This window comes from Zeus faber, assembly GCF_960531495.2.
Source record: "Zeus faber genome assembly, chromosome: 18".
In the NCBI taxonomy this organism is placed as follows: Eukaryota; Metazoa; Chordata; class Actinopteri; order Zeiformes; family Zeidae; genus Zeus; species Zeus faber.
Genome location: NC_137210.1, coordinates 12,871,890 through 12,888,733, shown reverse-complemented (window position 1 = coordinate 12,888,733; position 16,844 = coordinate 12,871,890). Strand labels below are relative to the sequence as shown.

The window sequence follows — 16,844 nt, the reverse complement described above, 5'->3', positions numbered from 1 at the left end:
ATTGTTATATTAACTAGTACTGGTTAATAAGGCGTTTTTTTTCGTCCCATGTAATATTTAGTAATAAAAAAAAAAATCCTCAAGTAATCCATTATTGTGTTGTGGATATTGCCGTTTTAACTCCAAACTCCCGAATTTGGAATATACATAATGTCTCGGCCTTTATACAACATATTGCTGGATCGCTCAGCATCTTCCTGAAAAAAAAGCACACAAGTCTGAATAATGTTTTTTAAGCATATTGCATCAATGCAAAATAGGAACGGTAGTGATGTTGGGGGAGGGAGGCTAGAACCAAAATGTTAAAAATACCTTCTTCTGCTCAGAACAAACCAATTTTTCACCGGCATTGACTACCTCATTTATTCGTCATGCATTCATCCGCGAGGCAAACCTGTCTTAACTTTTTGGGCCCCTCCCCTGCCGCCAGGCCCTTCCTGAACTACCAGAGGATGTACTATGTCTTCATGCAAATGCTGTCCAGCGGCCCCGCCTGGCTCAGCATCATCCTGCTCATCACCGTCAGCCTCCTGCCCGACGTCATCAAGAAGGTTCTGTGCAGGGCCATGTGCCCCACCCCCACCGAGCGCGCTCAGGTGAGACCCAATTCCCAGACAGGTTTTCAAGTAGTGCTGCGTGTTGAACTCCTAACTCCCATTAACTGCAGACCAAGCTCTCTAATATACTGCTTCACTTGAAATATAATTTTCCCTTATGCTCCTCCTCCGCTGGCCTCTTCCATGTTTTCAGCTTTTATGGTTTAGGGCTGGGTTAAATAAATCAATACTTCAATCTGTAATACTATTACATTTTTATGCGACCATTTTTTTGCTTAAATAAAATACCATACATACACCATAGTCACAAAATATTTGAAATATTAAATATATTCATATTTATCATATTACCATCATTTATTTAATGATATTTATATTATTAAATTTGCATATTGAATGGTATTGCCACCATCATCTTCTTCTTCTTCTTCTTCTTCTTCTTCTTCTTCTTCTTCTTCTTCTTCTTCTTCTTCTTCTTCTTCTTCTTCTTCTTCTTCTTATTATTATTATTATTATTATTATTATTATTATTATTATTATTTCTGTATTAGGGTGAATTTGTTACATTAAATATATATATGTTTTTTATATATATATATATTTATATTTATATATACTGCTGAGAGAAGCTGCAGAAGAACTGGAATTGAGGGAAGATTAATTTATTTATATATTTTAAATATTTTGTATAAAATGTAAATATATTCATATAGAATCAATCTTTCAATACCGGATTGAATCGATATTGAATCTAATCACGTGATTCTGTCCAGCACCCAGCCCTGTTATCTCCCAGTATGAACTGGTCTGAACTTCCTGTCCCCTGTAGCTTGTCCTCCTAACCTACTTCCTGTGAAGTCAGCGGGAAAACTGTAAAGGTCTGACGGCTGTTTTCTCCTGCTCTTCTCTTTTCTTTTTCTCCCCCACTGCCACCTCTCGCTGCACCTGAATGGACCACCTTTAATCCAAAATGCATATTGGCCGTCTGCTCCCCCCTTTCCCTCCCCTCTGATTTCACACACTTTTCGCCTCCCCTCACCATTGCAACCTGTCACCCTCTCCTTCTTCCTCTCTCCATCACGTCATCTGCTCTCTCTCTCTCTCTCTCTCTCTCTCTCTCTCTCTCTCTCTCTGTGGCTCCATGGGTTTGGGCGGTGTCACGGCAGTCCGATCGCCCGTGCCTTACCGTGGAGCCGTCCACCATCTTCATGCTCTCTCAGTCCTCGAGCAGAATGAGTTTCTGATTGGCCCACAGAGACGGGAGAGGAGGAGGAGGAGGAGGAGGAGAAGGAGGAGGTGACGACTCTTGTTTTAATCACCAGTGTCTTGTTTGCATGGTGGCATGTTCCCATGGTAACCATCACCTCATCACCGTCTCACAAAATCGCTTCCGGTTGTCGTGTTTAACCCACAGTTAGTTGTGCTAGAATAACTTATTACAATCAACTTATTTCCTAACCAATCCTATCCAATTCCCATTTGTGTTTTGTACATGTGTTTTCTTTGTTTGTCCTACCCCTCTACAGGTACGTAAAATAATCAGCGGGTGCATGTGTTCTACCATGTGATTTTTCATGATTTAACTTGGCATCTGATTTACCAAAAGGGACGAAACATACTAGTAGTACGCCAACGCAATGTCTGGTTGCGTGTGTTCCCATGCAATACACCTGACTTGACTCCCACAGTAGAGGACAAATCTATAATCTTTAACACAAATAGCGTGTCAACTGTTGATTTATTTAAAATTTTTAATCAATGAAAAATGTGAGGGATACATGATGTTTAGCCAGCTCTGTGACAGTTTCCTGTTGTTGCTTGCTTGCCCTCGCTGGTAACACATGGTACTGCAGCCGGAGCGTGTGTGGCGTTCCCGTGTTAAAGCAGCTTTGCGTAGCTCGACGCGTCCGCCTCCGTGCTGTATGTTTCCGCCCTTCCGGGTTCGTCAGGGAAGGACACTGGGGTTTTTCACGTCAATTAAGCACAGTTAGGTTACACCAGCAGAGCTCGCTGTGTTTGTGGAACGGCAAATGAGGAAATGAAGACAGTTCCAAATGACTCTGTCGTCACCAAACCTTTCCAGACAAGTCGCGGACGGCACTAGGGAAACAGGAAGGCAGCATATGCGTAGAACCTTAAAAGGGGAATAGATTGTGCTTGACCTAACTACTTGATGGTAAATCTTTTTGGCTCGGCCCTCCCCACAAGGTTCATTGTTCCTCGCTCACCTTTGCCGTCATCCGCAGAGGGCGGACCTGGAGGGCCGTTCAGCTCCAGACAGAGAGAGGGACCTGCTCCACCCTGCTCGGACCCGTGAGGGGGACAGTGGAGCGCAAACTGCTCGGACCTATGACTCCATGATGTCAAGCCACAGCCACAGCCACAGCCACGGCACCCCACTCAGCAAGCCCTAGACCCCCCACCCCCCCCACCCCGCACCCAGTGGGGCCAGAGTCACCATGGTAACGGCACCTAGCCACTGCTGCTGCGCTGCATGGGGCGTGCTGAGGGGTACGCGGGCCTTACTGGTCTTCACCGGGGCACTGCTGCACTAATTCATCTATCTTTCTGATTCTGATTCTGATCTTGGGGATTGAACATTTCAATTTCTACCTGCTTTGCCCGGGCATGGCGTGCGCCTCTCTGCATGAGGGAAGGAATGATCGGAGGGGCATCACTCCCAAGCCTGCTCTCGGAATGGGAAACGATCCCGTAACCCACGTCTTGGCCACATGTCATTTGGGGTGTAGGAGGAAAAATCGAGCGACAGATATGGTCCAGATTTGGCTTCCGGCTTTCCGTGGAATGATTGCCCCGCTTTGGATTCGACAGCATGACCTGGCTGTTTCCTGAGGTCTTTCCGCTTCTTGTGAACCGCTGAGTGAACCACTGTCTGGAAGTTGAATCCCATTGCTTGTCTTAATGTTAAAAGGGCTGCTTTCATGGGAGTTGTTTCACTGTTTCGCAGGTCTGTTGATGTGATAGTGACGGTATCGACGGCACCCTTTGCTTTTTGTCTGTCGAATTGCGCCAGTGATGTCAGGATCTCTAATAGGCGGTCCGTTCCACCACAGATGCTACAGATGTTCCTGTTTGGAAAATTGAGTCGTAATCTCGGAGGTAGAAATGTAGCCTTGAAAATCACACATAATGCTGCTTTAGCCTAACTTCTACAAAGGTTTTAAGGCTCAGAAACAATATTTTCCCCAGTATTTAAACATTTTGATTTAGTAATCAGCAGGACCTAGAAATCAGGGCGCAGCAAAAACAATACTTTCTGATCATGCAGTTGTCCACCTCTGCTTATACCTCTTGCAACCAAACTGTATGAAATCGGTCCTGTCGCACCAGGAACGCTGCTGACATCTGGTGGTGAAATGTGGAACAGCACGAGGGAATCTTGCTTCCTCCTCTCACGAGAACAGGAACAACATGAATAAACAACTTGAACCATCAACCGCCATCTCTCAGTGTTTTTGGCACAGCTTAAAAAAAAAAATGAAAATCACCTTCGCTGTTAGATCAAACTTCAAATACCTAAACGATAGCCTGACATAATTGACGCTGTCCATCCTTATTTAAAAGGGAAACCTGAATGCTCCTTCATTCAACCTTCACCTTCCCCGCCATCTACGGCCGTTCGTCAGCTTGAACCTCTGGTGCTCTGCGTCTATCTTCTCGGGCTGGTGTTGAGTTGCTTTGTGTTCCTGCCCCTCCGCCCACTGTCCTCATGACCTCCTCGTTCTCTCTTTCCCCCTCTCCCTCTCCTCAGGGCTCTGAGCAGCTGGCGCAAGGGGGCGCGGCCCAGTCGTCTCCACTGTCCTCTCACCGCACCGCCAAAGGCCGCAGCATGGACTCCTCCCACCTCCGCCTCAGCGTGGCCGAGACCCTCTCGCTCGGCCGCTCGGAGCCCCTCCCCCAGAAACTGCTCCTGGCCCACTGGGGGGCCTTCGACGCCGGCGGAGGAGGGGGAGGAGGAGGAGGAGGAGGAGGGGGGCCCGACTTCCGCCCCCTCAGCCCCTGCATGCCCCCTCTCTCGGGGGCGGGTTTGGCCTACTATGCCCCGGGCCCGGAGACCTCCGTGTGAATGACATATTCCACCGAGACTCGCCACGATACCCAAGATGTCTGACTGATGTCGACAAAAAAAAACACACACACACACACACACACACACACACACCCAAACACACACACACACACATACACAAACAGAGAGCAAAACTATTTCACACAGCAAAAAAAATGCAAGAAGCATGGAGCCGCCACACACACACACACACACATACCTGAGTTCACCATGTGCATTTTCTTGGCCGCGCCTGATTGGTCGTCCCTTTAGATGCCGCCGTCGTCCCAACCTCTCATCCTCACACTCAGTACCCAGCAGCCTCTCCCTTCTACTTCACTCCCAACTCCACCTCCCGTGTGAATTACTTGAAAAAACAACAAAGTCAGCTGTTTGAAACTTATCACGAGGGGGAACCATATTATATCATAGGAATGTGCGTGTTTTTTTTGTTTGTTTTGTTTTTTTGTATTGATTTTTTTCTGCTCTTTTTCATCGTCTTGTCCTTGCCTGTATCCTTGACCCTTTTTATTTCCTCGACTGCAATTATTATTATTATTATTTTTTTTTACTATTGATAAATATTTAAATGTCACTTGTCGTCCGGCCAAGTAAGAGCAGCTTCCTGGGATCACCCCTGTAGGTGTGCGATGGTGTCACTGTGTGTGTGTGTGTGTGTGCGTGCGTGCGTGCGTGCGTGCATGTGCGTGCGTGCATGTGTGCATGGACACACTGTATGACTGCTGTTACGACACACCGTTGCCTTACAGACCTCCTCCCCCTCCACAGCAGCAGCAGACTAGGAGCCAAAGGAGAGCAATGGAAACGCAGACTGAACTGAACTCTCGCAACGTTTTTTTTTTTTGTTTTTTTTTACAAGCCTTACATGCCCGTCAACTGAACTAGAGGAAGAGGCTTTTGGAAGAGGGATGTACAAAGGTATTCGAACCACCCTGCCTTAACTCATAGACTCTCATATTTCTCCAGTGGATTCGATACCAAGGCCATTTTTAGCACGTTTGCAGGCGAGCGCGGATGATTGTATGAGCTGTTCTTCATGTGCCCGATAGGTGTGTGCGGCGTCCATTTCTCTCCTCCTTTGTTTCTCGCCGTCTCCATTGTGTCCACATCCGTGCGTCTTCTCCTCCTTATCTGCCGGCGAGGGGAGGATCCATTGTTCTCCCCGCTGCTCCTCAGCCTCCCTCTCCCAGGCATCATTCATCAAAGAAACCGAATCATGACACCTATTTTATTTTTTTTCAAATTTTTTTGTTCCTTTCCACGAACAATGAGCGTCACCGTTTCCGCTCTGGCCGCCGTGCGGTCGTGCGCCGCAGCTGCAGCCAGGGGGCGACAGTGGCTGGGGAGGGAGAGCGGGCCGTCTGGCGATCGGAAGATTGCCGGTTCGATCCCCGGCTCCTCCGGGTAGCGTGCTGGTGTGCCCTTGAGCAAGACACTAAACCCCCTAACTGCTGCAGCAGTCCACTGCTCCTAGATACGTCAGTGACTAGGATGGTAAAATTATGAGAAAGGCATTTTGTTGCCTCAGTACTTGTACTCTGTGCAATGACAATTAGTTGAATAATTAATTGAATATAAACGTGTCGGGGTCGGCCGGTGGACCGAGGCCGAGAGGTGCCCTCCCCCCGCCCCTTGCTAGTCGTCATTGTTGCATCGTGCTTAACCTGTCGATTGATTGTGTATGCTTGCTGCCATGCTCCGTGTTATGCAAACTTTGGATGTCAGATCTCTTAGAATACAAAACGTCCTCGTGTTAGGAGGATTATTCTCCCTCTCTGTACTGGATTGCTTGTTTGTTTCTGTTGTTGTTTGTTCATTTGTTTTGACACTGTCTAAACTATTTACGGCAGTGACTGATGTATGGATGTAACATACTGCCGGTATGTGTTCTGTTAGGGTTGGGGGGTTATTAGAATCACATTGGAGACTTGAATCAGCGGCGTCACAATCGGATCTCTAGAATGTTGAACTGACTTGTCCATCATGTCCTCCAGCTTAAGATTGTGGCTCATTATGGATGAAGCGCTTTTCTACAGTTCCAACGTCCCGAGTCCTCTCATCCAAAGCTCATTTGTTGAATTTATGAGTGACTTGGGTGGGGTGTGGGTGTGGGGGTGGGGCGGGGGTTGTCCCATTCTGAACCCTCTCTGTGTGTTTTATACAGATGCAAAACAATATAAATAGATGGATGATCCGGAGGTCGGGATTTCGCTTTTTGGCTCCATTTACACCCGATTCGAGGGGCACAACCTATGACCTCACAAGTTCCAGAGAAGGACGTCGGTGCTTTGTTTATGCAGTGTTCCACCTCACTGTGCTCTCGCCATTTTGCTCGTTCCCCCGAACCGCTCCAAATGTCATATAGAGCCCACTACAATAGCGTTGTAAGGTCTATTTTATTATCCAGGAGCGGCGGGGGGATCTCAGCGCAGTTGGAGATCATATATGTTTTGTTTTTTTTGTTTTTTTTTGTTTCTTTGTTCTGATACACTTCATCCGATATTCCTCGCGTCTTATTTGTTGTTATCGATGGTTTTGTGAATATTTCTTTTGCTACTTTTGTATCCTGGAGATAAGACTATATTTTAACGCTATTTATTTAGGAACGTATGTTTAAGTTTGTATCCAAAAAGAGAACGGAAAAAAAAGAGTAATACGAAGATATCAGAGGATAACCTAATAGCTCTACACACTGCACTTTGTTTTTAAAAACAGATTTGTTTATCCCCCCCCTAAAGGAATATAAAGGTCTATCGTCAATGTATCAAGGTTTGTAAGTGTTTCCTCACGAGTTATTTTTATAAGAAGATTGTAGTGGGCAAAAAAAGACAACAAAAAAAAACAAAACATAAGTGTGACCAAATAACTTGACTAGGAATGAACTGTATCTAGGTGTCAGTGACTGTCTCAAATGGGGTTTTTAATGGCACCAGCCTTCCTCTGCTGATCAGAATGTCAAACTGCTTTTATAAACCCAGCAGCACATCAGCAAGGTGCTCCGAAATCCTTCTGTGCTGCTGTGCTCCAACAGGCAGCGGTCAGAACGCTGCTTCCCATACCTTCGGTACGCCACTGTTTGTATTACTAAACAGGTTTTGACAACTTTTCCTTTTTTTGTATGGAGATTTTAAAGGATGTTGAACTTGTTGACTTATTGCCAGCCTATCTGTAGCGAATGAGGGCGAAGCACTGTATTGTAATTTTGCTTGTAATAAAGAAAAATCAAAAACATGCTCGATCGTCTGTGATTTCATTATAATAATCATAATAATAATAATTATTATTATTAGTAGTATTCATCACTTACAGAAATATCTACTATATATGTATTAATATTAATATGTATATCTTGTGCATAGAGCACATTTGATAAATACAGAATATTCCGTATAATACTTTTTGCAAGAAAATACCTTCACAATGCTACAATGCCCCGACTATTACCAAGATAAATTCCTTGTATATGAAAATGCACTTGATAATACTGACATTACAAGACTAAACCGGAACCTGTGTATTGCTGCCTGCAGCTATATTTATTATTATTATTATTATTATGAGTAGTAGTAGTAGTAGTACTAGTAGTGGTAGTAGTATTCAAACAACTCACTTTCACTCTTTTTCTTGGTTGATATGCAATTATTTTTAAGCACATTAACTAAGATTGCAGGAATTACATAGCATGGAATGGAAAATCACAAGGCATCATGGTAATATATAAGACTGTGCTAAAGTTAGTTTGATACAGGTAATTGAGAAGCCAACTGGTATTTAAGCTCCCCCCATGACCTGGAACTGTGATATGTGGACGGTGGCGGTAGAGCAACTGAGGTAAGTTTTGGTTCAATTTTAACTTAATGGACTAGCACTTCTTTGCTTTAAATTGAGAAATAATTCTGCTCAATGCAACCTTTAATCGTTTAGGTTTATAGAAACCTGTTGTAATTCAGTGATAGACTGGTGAAGTTAAAAGCGTTATCCATTCGGCATCCCCATTTACGACGGCTCAGGTTATTTATTATCTGTACTGTAATGTATTCAAATTTAGTGGGACCGGCCTTCCTTGACGACATTAGATATAAAACTGCATGACGCCAGCGTACAGTAGTCAATGCACAGTGACATTAAATCAGAGATATTTATATCTCTATGCTTGATGAAATCATGGCATCCATGGCACAGCGGCCATTCCTGTTCCTCACAGCAGAGGGCACCATGTGACAAGCTGTATGTGTCAAACCACACAGACAACCAAAAAGCCCCCACCCACCCACCAAGCCAAGGCAGGTTTGCACCATCATGCACACAGGGGGTCTGACTGTGCATGTGATTCTATGACAGGCTGATTTCTGCTCCTGCTCCTCCCCCCTCTTCCCTCGTTCCCTCCTCCTCTCCTCCCTCTCTCCCCCTGCCAGCCGTCCAGAGCGCCGCATCCCCGAAAGGAGGAGCCGTCCCTGCAGCCGTGGCAGCCTCAGCGTCCCAAGCATCCCCAGCATCCTCCGTCCTCTCCATCGCTGCATCGCCCCCCTCCTTCTCCCTCCCCCGAAGCGTCCATCTCTCACAGGGCATCCGAGCATCGCCTCCTCCCTCCTCACAGCCCTGAAAGCACCGCCTGCAGCCGGCCAGGCAGTGGAGCATCTCCAGCAACAACTCAACCAAACCCGGGCTTGTTTACCTACGGACCCCCCCCCCCACCCCAACCCCACCCCTCCTCCTCTTGTCCTCTCTTCCTACCCTGGGCTGACAGCGCCTCTCCCACTCCCACACTCACTGACATCCTCGCCGTCACCCTCGTCCGTCCACCGCCCTTGCAGCCAAGCAGGCAAGCTGTCTCTTCTTCCCACCGCGGTGTGTGTCGGCTGGGCGGCTGGGCTCCCGCTGTCCCTCTGGAGGATGATCCTGTGGATGAAGACAGAGGAGATGGCGCTGGGGAAGCTGCTGGAGAGGCTGAAGACGGTCACCCAGAGCATAGGTGGGTGTAGAACCTCTCAAGTCGAGTGGCGGTGCCGCGGCCAGTTTTTGGGCGGTTCTGTTGAGCGTAACATTACATTTTTTTTTTCCCACTGGATTCTTCGGTCACCACCTGCGTACGTGTGCATGCAGCATTAAATGTGATATTGACCTAGATTATCTTGTGCTGTGTGGAAACAGTAGTGCAGGGAGATGTAAATGTAGAAATATTTGGGTCTCTTGGTCGTTCCATTTAGATCGAATAGGATAAGGAAGTTGTTGACCCACGTCATCAAAATATTTCCTCTCGTGTTGCCAGTGTAGACTCTCTGTGTTGGTTGATAAAACTATTTTCGTCATCATTCACAGTATTTGTGATATTGTTGTGGTGAGATAAAAGTGCATAAAGGGCAGAAATGGGAGAAGCAGTGACCCAGATGTGATGCGCCACTTCTCTGACCCTGGACAGGTTACCTCATTGGGACCCGTTGATCCAAAGCTCAGGTGTCACTGCCAGACCATGTTATCAGATTGGTGCTTAGTCTGGGACATGGTTTGTCCAGAGCTAAATTGTTTTTGGACATTTCCTTGTTTAAAAAAAAATAAAAATACGGTCATTCAAATGTGTTTCGGTCAATGTGTAATTTCTCTATGATTTCTTAATAGCAGCATTCATTTGTAGGCGATTGGGTCATGATATATATTTTTATTTTGTTAATATTTCCATGACATTCTGCATATCATCCATTTGATTAAACTCTATCTACACTCAACACTGTGGATGTGGTTATCCTGACCACCACTAATAGCACACTGATATTTTATCCTCTATTAATCTGATCCAATGCCACTAATATGATTTCTGATGGATGCTTCTCCCTCATCCCCTTACAGTTCTTTATCCACTTAATGCCCGCCCACAGGCGCAGGCCTGTATAGGAAATGTGTGTTTATGCCCACACACACACACACGCACACACACACACGCGCGCGCGCGTCGTCGTCTGTATTCGTGACACTTAGATAGTAGTTTGAAGTCAGTGATGGTGACAGTGCTGAGTCAGCGGTTGCTGTGCAGGAACAAAGTCCGTGGAGGATTTTGTGCTCTTTTTTTCCAGACTCTCTAGGGTTTGTTTTTTTTACAGCAGTGCTCCCATCATGCACTCCGTCTCCTAAAAGTAGAGGAGGAGTAGAGCAAGAGACCATCTATAATGCACAAAGCGGCACAGCACAGAGAAATCAAGACGGGGCGGCCACAGATTTTGTCCAGGCGGCCATTTCCTCTTGTATTCAAATGACGATCAAGTTGTTTTCTATAATCATATTTATTTTGTCGCTATATGATGTGGAGATGTGTTGCCGGGGTGTTAGGACGTGAGGAGTACAGGCTCTCAAAGAGGAGAGGAGTAGACAGGACACTCCCTAATGCTTATCGCAGGTGACAGGAAGGAAAGCGTGAAGGCGAGGGGGAGAGTGAGCAGAGAGGGGGAGAGATTTAGGAAAGTTGAATCTGCAGAACCACACACTCTTTAATCTGCAGAGCCACACACTTCCTCGGGAACTTGGAGGATGCTTTGCTGGGTGACACGCGAAGAACATCACGGTTACGGCCTGGCTGTTGGAGCACACACTCTGCTTGAATATGAGTCACTGGAAAGAAAAATCAGATGCGTGCATTTAGAGAATTCTACTAGATGTTTGCAAGACGTTTGGGTGTTGGATTCATCTTGTTTGTGACTTGTGACGCTGCAGAATCAGGGGGAAAACAATGTGCCCTTGCTTGCTGGACCTCAATAAACATCATCTGAGAGCCATCCATCCATGCATCCATCCATCCATCCATCCATCCATCCATCCATCCATCCGTTCATCCACCCATCCATGCATCCGTCCATCCGTCCATCCACCCATCCACCCGTCCGTCTGTCCGTCCGTCCATCCGTCCATCCATCAGTCTGTCCATCATCCATGCATCCATACATCCATGCATTCATCCGTCCATTCATCCATCCATCCATCCATCCATCAATCCATCCCTCTGTCCACCCATCCACTCGTCCGTCCGTCCGTCCGTCCATCCATCCGTCCATCCATGCATCCATCTGTCTGTTCATCCATGCATCCATCTGTCCATTCATCCATCCATCCATCCATCCATCCATCCATCTGTCCATTCATCCATCCATTCATCCATCCATCTGTCTGTCCATCCATCCACCTATGCATCCATACATCCATGCATCCATCCATCCATTCGTCGATCCATATTTTCAAGTCAAGTGAATGCAGGGATCAGCAGGGAGGATAAGATAAGATAAGATAAGATTAGATAAGATAAGAAAAGATAAGATAAGATAAGATAAGATAAGATAAGATAAGATAAGATAAGATAAGAACGTTTGGCTAAGCTGTTTGGCTCTGGCCACTCTTTAACCACAACCAGGCTATTTGACCTACTTCCAGTGGATTTAAAGTGACACATCTAGATCGGGGAACCACAGCCCATGTTGAATAACGATGTGTCTGTATGTGCGCAGGCTTTAGACCTAAGGAGATGTTTTCATAATAGTAACACTAGTCACGACATCATGTGAGGTATTTGTGACCCATGCATGTATCTAAGAATTTCTGTATGTGGCATTGTGGTACTGTGTATGTGCATGTGTGTGTGTGTGTGTGTGTGTGTGTCTCAGATGTTTAATCTTAAGCCTCCCCTTGCAGTTAACTCCAGGAGTGTGAGGCTGAAAGTTGGATTGTGCTTACAGGCGCTGCTGCCCGCTCAGGCCCTTAGAGTCGCTGTAGCATTTGTTTTAAATGTCTCCGAGCGGTTTGGCCTTTCATGCCGTGGAGCATATAAGTGATTTGGTGATTGGTATTTATTTAACTAACAAGCAGTTGCGACACCACATGGACGGAGCATGTCAACTCTTATTCTGCGCCACAGCCTCGCATCAGAATGGCACTTTTTAAGTTATTATGACCAAAGAAATAGAATGTGGATCGGATTTGATTTATTTTAATGTATATATCTACCTTGAGATCACATTTTGCTGAAACAAGGATTGTATATGTATGTGACAAATACTCTCTTGAACTTGAACTTGAACTCTTCACAGTTAGTGATCCCTGATTCTCCCTGACTTTATTATCTGTCTCTCCAGAGATTTAACCGCTGGAATGTTTCCGCCGATCACCGTGCATCTCTGCATTCTAGGTGAAAGCTTTTAATGAATATTTACTGGAGGCACGTTTCCCATCACTGCACCATCACAAGGCTGTGCAGTGATGATGCAAGTACAGTATGACTGACGGTCTGGTTCTCCTGGTTGTAAAAATGATCTTTTGTCATTTTTAGCATTCCTGGACGACAAATCACTGCTTATTTTTAGATATAAGGCTGTCAAGAATGTTTTTTTTGTTTTTTTTTAATAGAAGAGATCTAGAGGAGAAGAGAGCGTCTGTGTGCGCGCGTCGTCTAGGTGTCTGCGTCGGTGTCGAGTGAAGGTGAAAAGATGACGAAAGAGCTCAGGAGGTGGGGATGGCACGAAGGAAGGTTCACTTCAACGCAATTAACGTAGGTGATGAGAGAACAGGAGAGATGGAGGGAAGAGGGAGGGAGAGAGGGAGGGAGGGAGGGAGTGTGGTTGGGTTTGCTGATGTGACATCTCTCCTCCTCCGCAGTCCCCTCATCAGTATGTGAGAGAGAGCAGCTCCGCTCTCATCTCTATTCTAAGCCTGCGCCATGCGAGCGCCTGCCAGCTCCACACGCACACGCACGCACGCGCGCACACACACACACACACACACACACACACACACACACACACACACACACACACAGGGTTCGACTGTTACCACGAGCATTCTCCAAGCTAGAGTCTCCTCCTCTCGGTGTTGTAGTGTTGTAGTTTTTAAACGTATCAAATCTCCACATTGTTCTTTGCTTTTGTTTCCGTTAAGAAACCGGGGGGGGGGGGTCGAAAAGCAGATTAGTTCGGGAGGAGGCTGGTATAATTAGCCGGAGCAGCAGAAGGGGATTTGTGCTCCAACTGCTGCCCCCCGCTCCCCTCCTCTCCTCCCCCCTCACTCGCTCTCAGCTCAGTAGCGCTGGCGCGGGCGTGCGTGCGTGCGTGCGTGCGTGTCGCCGCCGGGGGTTTGCTCGGATCGGCGTCCCACCTCCTCATGCCATCTGAGTTGGATGCACACACCCACACCCCTTCTATCCAGACCTCCGCTTGGAGCGTGTGTGCGTGGGGGCAAGGGTGTTCCATCCCAAAAGAAGAGTCTTCTCCGGTGCCGGCGTCTGGGACCCCTGCTGCATCTTAACGGCGTCTTGGATGCAGGAGTTTGTTCGATAGTGCTGAGGAGAAGCGGGGGTCGGGGGCGGTGCTCATGTCTCTACATGAGTTCCTGCGGGATGGCGGCGAGGCGCCGTACCGTATCGCGAACCGACTCAGTCAGCTGATCCAGAACCTGGACCTCTCCGGGCTGGCCTCCGCCTTCCCCTCCAGCCCCGGCAGCCGCAAGAACTCCTGGGGGGACTGGGACGGTAAGACCGAAAGAGGAGAAGATACCGCTCTGTGTGTGTGTGCGTGTGTGTGCGTGTGTGTGTGTGTGTGTGTGTGTGTGTGTGTGGTATCCGCGTTTGCACTCGTCTGTGAAAGCATATGTATTGGTTTATTTTTGTGCTAAAGACTAGTGTTTTCTGAATGTGTCCACCCATCTTGGGTGTTCATGCATTCGTTGAACTTTAGTGTGTGTGTGTGTGTGTGTGTGTATGTGTGTGTGTGTGTGTGTGTGTGTGTGTGTGTGTGTGTGTGTGTGTGTGTTCGTGTTCTGATCAAATTCCTGGCTGGACATTGCGAAGACAGTGTCTCACAGCATCACACAGAGGGTTTCCTGTGGGCTTCCCCAACCCCCCACTGGAAACTGACTGTGAATGTGTATGTGCATGCATAACCACGCGTGTGTGCGTGTGTGTGTGCGTGTGTATGTGCGCGTGTGTGTGTGTGTGTGTGTGTCTGTACCAGGCTGTGCTTGGGCTCGTGTGCACTAAAACTCAGCGACACCGAGCGGAGCAGCATAAGGAGGTGTTGGTTTAGTTTGGGCTGCGTCGTTACTTTGTCCATCACAATTTGAGAACGCATTTGGAGTTTCTACTGCTATTGCGGTAGGGGGTGGGAGGAATGGAGAACGGAGATAAGAGAGGGTGATTTTTCAATTTGACATCAAGTTAATATTAGCGTTGGTGCTTTAATTCTGTTTGATTTCTTGGTTGGAAGAGAAGCGTGCTGAGAAGAGGCAGGAGCAGGTGCCCCTGGTCCACCTAACCTCTGCACATTTAACGTGTGTGTGTGTGCCTCAGTACACATTATGCAGCTGTGTATTTTTAGATCTGGACGGCTGCAGCTTCACTGTGTGTGTGTGTGTGTGTGTGTGTGTGTGTGTGTGTGTGTGTGTGTGTGTGTATGTGTGTTTTTAAATGTATGCAGCATTGCCCGGCTACGTGACTATATGTGTGTCAGCTTCTTTCGCCACCAAGGTCGATGGAGCTGTTTACTGTTGTTCAGGCCTGAGCCAAATGTCACTGTGTATTAATAAGATTGAACTTTTCCTGTGTGTGTGTGTGTGTGTGTGTGATCTTGCATCTTTCATGCTTTGGATTACTCCTGTTAGGGGAGTGTATACTGGCAGTAGGTGATCTGTTTGCATGTTCTGCAGCTCTGCTAAGTCCATTAGCCATAAGGTGAATCCATCCAGGGCACGAGCCAGCCTTCTGCCCCTCCGGAAGGTGGAATGGGTAGTAGGTAAGAGATTTGGAAAATAAAATATTAAAAATAACTGAAATGTGCCTCAGAATTGTCTTTTTGAAGACGCATAGATGAAACTGTATCTATGAAGTCAATCATTCAGATTTAGGTGTGAGTGTGTGTGCATATTTATAGCTACGATCAAGGCTGGACCTGTGATTGATTTTGCTCTCAAGCCGACCTCACCGTGATGAAAATGTCTCGGTCAGACGTCCGCCCCTTCACCGAAAGGGCTGTGTCTGCGATTAAGTGACGATCAAGCCTCTATTTAAGCCTAGCGCTGGCCCAGTAGACAGTTTCTCACCAGTATTACTTTTTATGGAACCACAGCCTCTATACTGTCTCCATGAAAGAACTATCGGTATATATGTCTTTTGGGCTCTATCCTTGGGTAAATCCTCCCTCTGTCTATTTATTTCCTCCAAACAATGGTGCTGGTTAATCAGCGGTCCGTCCCTTTCTCCGAACCCTCTAGCCGTTTGAGCTGCGGAGTTCCATGAGTCCATTTAGTGTTTACTGTTGCCTTTAAGGTTTACGACACTGCTGACTTCATGCAAACACATGTCACGCGTAGACGCACACGTGCACACGCCAGCGTGCACGTTTGTCTCTTCGTCCCATAGAGAACGACAAAACAAACGGCGTCTTGCGAGTGCGTTCGGACTGAATGATTCCTTTTATCAGATGCTTTGAAATGGACTCCAAATAGCTGTGCTCTAGTTAAGAACAGAGGCTGATTCTCTCACAGGCCTGATTAGAATTGGGCCCTTTCAAAGCTTTCGGGGATGTTTTTTAAGAATGGGGTCTTTGAGCGATGTAAACAAGAATAGGGGCTTAGAATAGATGCGGCGAGCGAATGGTTAAATGGCAACACAGACAAGAGTTTGAAAGGACTGGTCAGAATGGAGGCATTGTACAGTCCAGGTCCCCACTCTCCTGAGATAAGGGCTACGGGCTCTAATGGACGACTAGGTAAATGAAAACCGGGCGAGGGACAAAGAGCTCCAATAAAATGTAAAATAAAAACTGTCAAAGCAAAGGAGAAACCACAGTACCTGCGCCAAACACGGTTCAGAATCAATGATATACATATTTCTTAGCCTGAGCAGTCCATTGCTACACACTTCCAGATATACAATCATTGGTATCGGAGTTGGAGTAAGTCCTATTGAACAGGGAGGGGTCAGGTACTCGTCGTTGCAGGGGAGGAGGGAAATGGGCAGTTGGGTTTGGGAAGGCAGGGAGGGTGGGGTCGAGATCTGACACTGTAGCTTTTGTCTATGGGGAAGGTAACCTGAGGTTGTAGGAGGAAGCCCTCACAGTGGCTACAGGCTAGAGGCTATAGAGCACCTGCAGTGTGACAGAGGGAGGGAGCGAGATATAGCAACACAGCGGGAGAACGAGAGAGAGAGAGAGAGAGCGAGAGACAGGTAGAAT

At 46.8% G+C, this 16,844-nt stretch overlaps 2 protein-coding genes across 5 annotated transcripts in view; both read left to right on the top strand.

Moving 5' to 3' along the window:
* LOC307244490 (phospholipid-transporting ATPase IH-like) overlaps window positions 1-6,622 on the top strand; it is a 35,482-nt gene extending 28,860 nt beyond the window's left edge. Inside the window, exons 28-29 of the mRNA XM_080019677.1 lie at window positions 431-596; window positions 4,330-6,622. Of these exons, the coding sequence (XP_079875803.1) occupies window positions 431-596; window positions 4,330-4,644 (481 nt within the window). The 3' untranslated portion in view covers window positions 4,645-6,622. The remainder of the gene's footprint in view (window positions 1-430; window positions 597-4,329) is intronic.
* A 7,194-nt stretch (window positions 6,623-13,816) lies between these two features.
* Window positions 13,817-16,844, top strand: part of mcf2lb (mcf.2 cell line derived transforming sequence-like b) — a 33,124-nt gene continuing 30,096 nt past the window's right edge. For 3 of the 4 annotated variants that reach the window (XM_080019354.1, XM_080019355.1, XM_080019353.1), the window contains exon 1: window positions 13,817-14,146. In XM_080019354.1, coding sequence (XP_079875480.1) covers window positions 13,990-14,146 — 157 coding nt within the window. In that variant the 5' untranslated portion in view covers window positions 13,817-13,989. Of the gene's footprint in view, window positions 14,147-15,364; window positions 15,405-16,844 lie in introns of those variants that run through there. The other variant, XM_080019356.1, reaches the window with a different exon arrangement.